Here is an 8,929-nt window from a genome sequence, read left to right on the forward strand (position 1 = left end):
ACTCGGTTTATGATGATAAGAGTCCAAGTCAGCCTATGCCTGCTAATAATCCTGATTTCTACTTAATGAAGCAACCAAGCAAGTAAGATTATTTACTGCAAGTAAGATTTTAACCGTCTACAATGTTCAATTCTGATCAAGCCCTCTGAAGTGAAAGTAAGTGAGCATCCAAAACAAGTCCAGAGAAACAATCTTGTGGTGTAAATTTCATCGTTAGAGACACAGAAAGGTTAGGAGGCGATAATGACCTGCAGCCACCGCCCAGTTCTTGTAAACAAGGCCTGGGCTGTCTGGATGACACCCTGAGAGCAAACACAAATATCTATTTCCTCTTGGCTCTTATTGGCAGCAAAGCACAAATCAGGACTCCACCCAAGCAGCTCAGGACTGATTTTCTGTTCTCTGTCCTCCCGCTAAGTTAAACTCAGACAATGGTAGATAAGACGGAGGAATGCCCGTAAGGCTGATGCGGATGCTGTTTTGTCAAGCTTTCCTACCTTTTTATCCCTCCATCTTTTCACATCTCCCTTCCAGTCTTTACCTGGTCTCTTTTTTATACTTTCTTTTCATAAAACTCAGCTCATCACGACACAAAGAGTGCCAGTCCTCCCCTGAGAGCAAGATCGTCAGTCACTCGCTGCAACCAAATCATCTGTGGAATAAAGGAGAGTGTCTTCTCCATGAATAACAGATGACATGGTCCACAATACCTTCCCTTTTTACACAAATATTGTACACAGATATTCAGTTTAATTCTCAACAGTTTATTGTGTTTACACTTCAGCAAAGAACATCTTGGAAAGGAAATGTTGGAGATCATTTTGTCTTCAGCTAAAAAGAAAACGTAAGATATACAATAATAATTTAAAAGGATTACAACCAATGTCTCATAGCAACTGTTCCACTTATTCCATTGAGATGAATTATCTTGGAGCGTTGTTTACATTTTTGTCAATCTGCAAATACAGTGGACAATATCTGACCGAACAAATCCAAACAGTAAAACCTTGTGTTGCATTGGCAAAGGCCCAGTGATTACAAATATGTCATTCTTAGGTCTATGCATAATGCTCCAAAATTATTACAAAAGTTCTTTTTTTTTTTTTGTATCAGGTTCGACTGCAACTTTCTTTGTTGCTCTGGATCCTGATTTCATAGGACATTACTGTTAAACTTTAGTGCTTGCAAACTTTACAAATAAATCCAAAAAAAAAACGTTGCATGAAAAAAAGAACTTTTTTAATATAAGTTTTGTGAGATGAGAGATTAGAGGTTAAAATGTTACTATCTGAAAAAGTAATATATATTCCAAAAAAGCAATGTGTCCGTCAAACAAATATGACTGAAACGTATGAAATTGAAATCATTCTGTTCAAGTTAGAGTTGATATGAAGTAACAAAGCGGACTAGGACAAGTCAGAGCACTTGGGGTTGATTCCTGCAAGTTTTAGGGAGCAAACTCAGTGGGTTTTTTTTGGGTGTAGCTACAAAGGTAGCCTCGCTGAACTTCTCGTGTTGACTTTGGACACAAAGTACCTTCCTGTTCATGGAAATTATCTTCCAAATGAAAAATGTTTTTGATGTATGAAAACAGTGGAGCTGTGCCAAATCTTTCAAACCGATTACTTAGAAATGCATTTGCTCGGAATTACTTTGTTGTTAAAAAATATATAAATGTTTTGGATTGGCTCTGAAAATTTTGTGGAAAGCGTAACTTCGTATGATGCTTCCTAATTCCGAGCAAATAGCACGCCGCTATCACGTTGATAAACGTGAATAAAGACTGACCTCTGCTGGACAAGAAAATTACAGTTCTCTGAAGTCTGATATTGTATCAATAACATAACTCAATGTTCTTTGGTAAAAAAAAAAAAAATACTGCATGAACCATCATTGTGAAATATTTGTTTATAGGTGTTTTTCTTAAATGTTGATAAATACAATGCAACTAAATTAGGAGATCATTTGTGTTTCTCCATTTCTCCTCAATATCATTTGAAATTTGTAGCTGTCTGTGATAAAGGTACTGAATGTTTTCCTAGAACCAATATGAAAAAAGTCGGTAGCAGGTATAGATTTAGGATGCATGAATGTTTGCAAGAAATACAATATTCATATGACGTACAGATGCCCATGTCTATTAATTACTTCTAAAAATTACAAAGACAAGATGACACACATTTATACCAGGTGTTCCAATAAATATGGCAGCTGCAGTGTTCAACTATCTGAATGACACTGCAGTAAAATAAACCTAAACCTAAAAAAGAAAGAAAATGAATTAAAACATTTTATTAACTGTTCTGTCTGTCTTTGTGATATCAAAGTCTTTGGAAGGGGGGAGTAGAAGGGAGTGGGGTTGTTTTTGTTCGTTTCTATCAATTATTGTTGTATCCAAGTGTTTACATTTTGAGTCCGTCTTGTGTTGGTTGTACTCTGTTTCATCAGTTTCTGAGTGTCCCCTGTGTCTTCTTGCTGTATTCTGTAACTGTCCCTGTATTTAGTCGTTTTCTTTCATTAGTTGTCCTCAGATGCCTCCAGCCTGCTCCTCCATCATGACTGCTACTCATCAGTAATCAATCACCTTTTTTCCCCATCATGTAATAACCTCCTCTAGTATAAATGCCTCCTAGTTTAGACAAATTGTCCTGTTTAGTTTATGCATTTCTTCTTTATTGTTACTTTGTCCTCTAGTTGTTGCTCATCACTTCTCTCCTGATTTTGTTCCTTTGTGTTCTCAGCGGTTTATGTTACTGCAAGTGTTTATAGTTTTTTTTAAGGTAATAATGAAGTTATAGTTATTTAATTCTGTCACATGCGGTCTTCATGCAATTGGATCTTAAGAGTACCAATAAGTAAGAGAAAAGCTTCCTGTTCAATTATTTTTCCACTAAAAATGTGTTTTAATGTTTGAACAGTTTTGATTAATTGTCGATGTGTCTTTTGCTCAAATGTTAGGGATCAGAATTGACACTTTGCCAAAAATGCATTGCAGCCTTTCTTGCTTTAGGATATTAATCTTCTTGAAAACTGAAACGCAACAGAAGAACTCAGTTTCATCGAACACAATCTGCACTTTTTTCAGTGGAATACTCTTTCTCCCACATGTTTCATAATAGTCACACTGGTTCCCATTTTTCTGATCATCCTCCCCTAATAAAATGGTAAAATTGGCATAAAATGACAAGTATCTACATTTCACTGTGTTGTATCACAATGAGGTTGTGTGAGACCAAAAATTATAGAAGGTTATGAACTTAGAGGACATTTTAATTTGAACAGGCTGTGCATAAGTCCAGAAGACGTTTATAACCAAACTCCAGCCATGACCCCAAAATAAGAAAAATGCTTTTGAAAAGGATTCTCTTTTGTGAGTAGACCAAACTTTTCTGAAAAATAATATTTTGAAAGAGATGGCATGCTTGATGGGAATCCATCCTGGTGAATTTATAGCTACTGTGGCTACACAATTAAAGCTTCTCCCACCTTTCAGTGCTAGATGTCTGCTGTTCTCTTGCAAAGTCCAGATGGACAAAATGAATATTTTCAAGGAGGCATTTTTATTCTTAAAGTACTTTTCTAGCTGATGTCATCTTATGGTTATTAGACTATAGCCAGCATTATTAAAGACCTTAATTTCTGTTTGAAAACTGTACGTGTCTTCAAGTTTGTTGAATATATATATATTTATTACCTGACAAACTATTCTTTTGAGCAATAATTTGCTAATTTTGATTTCTGTCCTTTGCTCCTGTTTCTTCTTTGTGCATTTTGAACAATCTGACTATGATCTACCTGCATAAATGTAAATATTTGTTTTTTCTGGTGTGTGGAGGAATCGTTGTTGGGTGCAAGAGACCATCAGTGTTGCATAAACCCAAAGACAACATGAGGAGGAGATATTACATCAAATCATCAAATTAATGTTTGCAAATTACATTTACATCTTAAAAGCTTTCCAAATTACCATATTATGTATTTTGACATTGTTTGTCACCACTAGGTGGCAGACTTGTAGCGTCAAAGACATGAACCTCAATGCCCCTTTCAATATAATGTACATAGAATGCAGCTTTGTTTTAGTGTCCTTCACCATGCATCTTCCTTGTCATGAAAAATTATTTTTAGAAAATCATTTGTAAAAACAAATACTTTATCCTTTGAAAATGCAGATCATGTGACAGAAATGCTAACTCTGCTATACTCCAAGTTCTGTTGACGTCTTGCCAGATTTGATTAATGGGAGCCCATTTTCAGTGCAGTCAAGTTGCACATCGGGCATTTAGAAGTCACTTTTACTTTTTCAGCCCCAACTGCAGGGAACGGTCCAAGAACAGAGGAAGGCCGACTGTGAGAAGGCAGCTCATTAGCTGCTTAGGTCCAGCAGTGACCGGTATGTCCCAGGAGAACGGTTTAAGGATCTGGGAAACTCACCAAGATGGCAACAGCTGCAGCTCTGCAGTAACCTGATGAAAACTCATCCTCTCTTCTCCCTGTTTCTTTCTGTGTTTAAACAGTTTTGTCCAGGCATCCCAGTAGACCGCCTCAGAAAAGATCTCAATCCATCTGTGCTCCCATCATTGTGGGGTTTAACTGGATGAAAGAGCTGCAGCATCAAGAGATCCCTATTATCCATTCTGTCTACTAAGAGTGGAGGCTGTTGAGTGCAAGCTTGCACATTTGGGAATTGCAAGTTTGGCTGACTGAACTGGATGCTCTGCTATTGACCTTCACCTTCTTCCTGAACTTCCAAATCAAACCTACAGGATGCTTTTCTCCTTTAGCTTTATTTTGACTGAAATTTGAAAGCCTACAATCTTACAGACGTGGTCCAAGTTCTCAAGACCCCTGCGGGCAGATGTGAGTTCCAGACAGATTTTGAAAACGAACAAATGAGAAAATACTGCATGTGCTCCTCAAGATAGCTAAAGATGTATTTCCTGATACTTAATGAGCAGTCACTATTTTAAACATTTTCTAGAAGTTATCTAAGAAATAAAAGAACGTTTGCACCTGATTTGACATATTACAGAATATAAAGAACATCAGCAGTGGCAGACACATTTGTCCTTCTCATTTTATTGTAAGCTTTGTCTGTGTTTATTGTCATTTACCGCAGAAATCTATGAGTTAAAGATTAATTCATAAGCTTCAACAGATTTTTAAAAATGGTTATAATATCCATGAATGAACCATATCTGCAAAAAAAAAGAAGAAGTACAGAAATATGCCAAAGAAAACACGTTAACAAAAACAGCTGAAAGTATTTCTACACACAGACGGACCTTCTTCCAAAAACAATCCCAACAAAGTCATTGCTGAGCATGGGGATCAGAATTGTTTCTAAGTCTTTAAGGGCCTTGGGACAGGTGCAGACATCTTTTCAGCTCTAAAAAGGCTAAAACAGACAGAAAAAATAAAACAGTGAAAAACAGGACCAAAACAATAACAGCAGAAGATCAGTGTATGATATCAATCCATCAGTTTGTAACCACACAGTTTACAGGCAATGGCTGTAAACTCTGATGGACAAATCATCAGTCCATCAGAGCACCAACACAAAGTCCCACAGGGGACAACTTTGAACACAGTCACCAATCAGGTGACTCCCAGAGAAAGAGTTTTTTTTCCCAGCTGTTTGAAGCATTGGGCAGTGGAGCTCTGAGCCGTCCTCAAAAGTTGCTTTGCACTGCAGATGAGCTGGCTGAAAGAAGGCTGCACTTCCCTTGCATTTGAGAAAGTTAAGCTGGGGTGACTGTAAATATTGCAGGTCACTATAAATACAACTCATTATGCAAAGACTAATAGAGGCCTTTTTTTGTTTTCAGATTGTTTTTAAAACCATAAAAATCTATTGTGAAGCCCAAATGCACAATAATGTTTTATTGTCTTAAAGGGATAGCTCCAAGTTTTTGTGAAATGCAATTCAAAGAAGGCATTTTCAGTGACTTATGATGTGAAGTAGAAACACGTAATAATAAAGAAAATGATTCAAACCAAACATCTACACTTTCACAACAGGCTGCTGTTACGTTACTTATTGTGCAAAATTATGTTAGCTGAGGCTAAGAGCTTTATCAATTTGCACAATCAGCTCATAATGAATTACTGAAATAAAAATGCTTTAGCACATAAAATACAAAATCTGTCTTTTATGAAGCAAACAAAGAAATAATGAAATCCCTTGTTTTTTTGTTGTTTTTTTGCTGTATTTATTATTATACCAATGTAAATCCAAAGTAGCAAAATAGGCTTAAATTTTAATATATTTGTGAAAATAGGAAAAATTGTGTACCATAGGTTATTGCTAAAATGTTGTCAATATGATTTGAATAGCACTATGCAAGCTTCGTGTATTTGCCATAAACCAGTTTGGTTACTGATGTTAAATCAAACCCATGCTATTTAATGATAATCTGATTCAGCAAACAGATCAATATCATTGCAAAAAAACTCCAATTCAAATATAATTCAAAAACACCTAAAGGCTAATAAACGAAACACAACACATGTACACAATAAAACATTGCAGTTCCTAGTCAAGAGTTGTTTAACTACAAAACCATAATATGCAGACAGTTGAACATGAAAGCAAATCTCAAAGTCAGTTCTGGAGGTGCTTTTTAGGTGAGCTGCTTACTGAAAAGAGACGGACTAAGCCGTAGCGCCACAAAGTCTTACAGCAGATGAGATGTCCTCCTCTGATCTTCCTGTCGACATAAAGGGCCATGTCTGAAAAATTCATACATAACAATAACAGAAGAAATTAGATCAAATCTTACTCTCAAAGTGTTAAAATTATCAAGAAAGCTTTAACATGAGACAGATGTGGTCATGTTTATTTAGTAAATGGAACTTTATTTCCCATTAAAGTATTTTTTTTTTTTACCAATAATGGCTGTTGGAGAAGTTTCGTACCAGACTGACTGGATGTGCAAAGCTGTCCTCCAGCCGGTCCTCCTGCAGGATCTGTCTGAGGTGACAGATGTAGCTGGATGCGAGACGCAGAGTGTCCAGTTTTGACAATTTGGTGTCTGCGGGAACCCAGGGTAGGCTTGTTTTCAGTCTGGAGAAAGCTTTGCTCAGCACTCTCATCCTCGCCCTCTCCCTAGCGTTGGCAGCATTCCTCTGAGACTGCCTCGACTCCTTCTGGTGTGCCTTGGAGAGCCTGCTGTGGTCCTGCTGGATCCTCCTCTCCACACCCTCATCTTCCAGATCTTTGTCCAAATACCGCCTGGTACTGAGGTAAGTAATGTTCCTCATGTTTGCAGAGACACTTCCGTGGAATATCTCGTCGTCCTCAGGATCACTTGGAGTTGAGCCTGTTGACATGGCTTTTCCGTTTTGGCTTTAAAAGTGCAGCAGAGTTTCTTTTTCTTAAAGATGAAAAAAAAAAAGTCTGATTGGATCCTTATAAGTTTAAAAATCCATGTGTTAATGACGTAGCTGGGGGGGGGGCCAGAAGGCCAGCATTCAATGGACTTACAAAGTAATGAGTTACATTTCAAAAACTGAATGTGGACCCCTCAAATTTAAGTGTCGTGCACTTGGCCTCTTTGCATTTCTCCTCCCCTTTTCTCCAAACGTTCATGACCCCAGTGAGATTGCAACTCTGTCTCTTTGTGGAAACTGTTAAATAGTCGACTTGCACATCTCCAGCCGAATAATTCGGTTAAGCACTATGAATTAATGGCTGCTTTTTGCTAATCCTTAGTCACTGTCTGGGGATTGATGTTAAAAAAGCAACATAGGATCCCCGGTGTATTGTACAGGAGGTTGCAACCTTCCCACTATAAACGTGGCTGCTGCACACATATAGTAAATGTCCTTGCAGTTTGTTGCTCCTACAGATGTGCTTTAATAGAAATGTCTTAGGGAGCTTATCAAAAGCACCTAATCCTTTGCTGGTTTCACAGAGGGATTGGGTTTCTGCAGATGGAGCAGCCTTTCACACGCAGCCCTTGTGCACCAGCCCCAGCTGTTAGAGGTTCCCATGACATCTGGAGTGCTGGCATGACAAGGGTGTGGCAGATGCAAAGAGGCCCCATCTTCTTTCACATGTAGCAGCGTTTCTTTTTTTACTGCTTAACGTGCGGTGATAATGTGTTTGTTTTGCGTCCTCAAAAGGATCTCATGTCACAATCAGCTTAAAGATTTGGTGTGGAGAGAAAAGAGTAACACCTGTTGGGAAAGCGGAGAGGCACCGTTAGAGACCTTTCTACTGAAGCAATGAACTGAACAGGAAAAGGTGACAAACTGAATGTTTATACACATCACAGAGATAATGATATTTTCTTCTACACTGGGATCTGAACTGTACTCTACTCCAGTTCTTTGCAGAATGGTATGGCACCTTGCCTTCATATTTGTCACAGTACCTCCATATATATCATACTTAAAGAGTAGCAAGAAGAAATCCCTTGTCAAAAGGCAGTTCTATGAGACGCCAGATGCAATTGGTACAGATTACAAGAAAAGAAGGTGCTCCCTTAGACGGGATGATATTTCAGAGCTGCTCTGTAATCCCAATATGTGGCAGGAATCTAAAAATCCAAATAATCTTCAACACATCCCCCCTCCCACAGTGAAAATTGCTGGTGGCACAGATGCAGAAATGTGTTGATAATTAATGTTTTATTCAGCAAGGACAAAGGAGCAGAGGTGAAGAAAAGATGGATGGAGTTAAGTAGAGAGAAAGACAGCAAGGAAAATTTTTAGAGGTTCCAAAAAACTTGAGACTATAGGACAAAAATTCCACTGAGACTTTGATCACAATGGAGCTGCAATGGAACAGATTTGATTAAAGTGTATTGATGTCAAATGAATCTTTGGCAAAACTTTAAAAAACGACATTTGCAGGCACTCTTCATTTAACCTGACAGAACTGGAGATAGTTTTCAAGTTGGACTTAGTTTTTCATCAACTTAAA

At 37.8% G+C, this 8,929-nt stretch overlaps 1 protein-coding gene across 1 annotated transcript; it reads right to left on the reverse strand.

Moving 5' to 3' along the window:
• Window positions 1-6,357: 6,357 nt before the first annotated feature.
• Window positions 6,358-7,419, reverse strand: msc (musculin (activated B-cell factor-1)). The gene is made up of 2 exons (XM_028005856.1): window positions 6,919-7,419; window positions 6,358-6,732 (listed from the first exon to the last, which is right to left on the reverse strand). The coding sequence occupies exons 1-2, from the start codon at window positions 7,330-7,332 to the stop codon at window positions 6,655-6,657; spliced, it is 492 nt and encodes a 163-aa protein (XP_027861657.1). The 5' UTR covers window positions 7,333-7,419; the 3' UTR covers window positions 6,358-6,654.
• Between the last annotated feature and the right edge of the window lie 1,510 nt (window positions 7,420-8,929).

The sequence above is a fragment of the Xiphophorus couchianus genome, chromosome 21 (assembly GCF_001444195.1).
Source record: "Xiphophorus couchianus chromosome 21, X_couchianus-1.0, whole genome shotgun sequence".
NCBI lineage: Eukaryota > Metazoa > Chordata > Actinopteri > Cyprinodontiformes > Poeciliidae > Xiphophorus > Xiphophorus couchianus.

Excerpts from the sequence above, each read along its gene's own strand:
- msc (XM_028005856.1), bottom strand. The coding sequence starts at position 7,332 with ATGTCAACAGGCTCAACTCCAAGTGATCCTGAGGACGACGAGATATTC. Across the intron at positions 6,733-6,918 it reads TTGCACATCCAGTCAGTCTG|ACATGGCCCTTTATGTCGAC; the intron begins GTACGAAACTTC and ends TGAATTTTTCAG.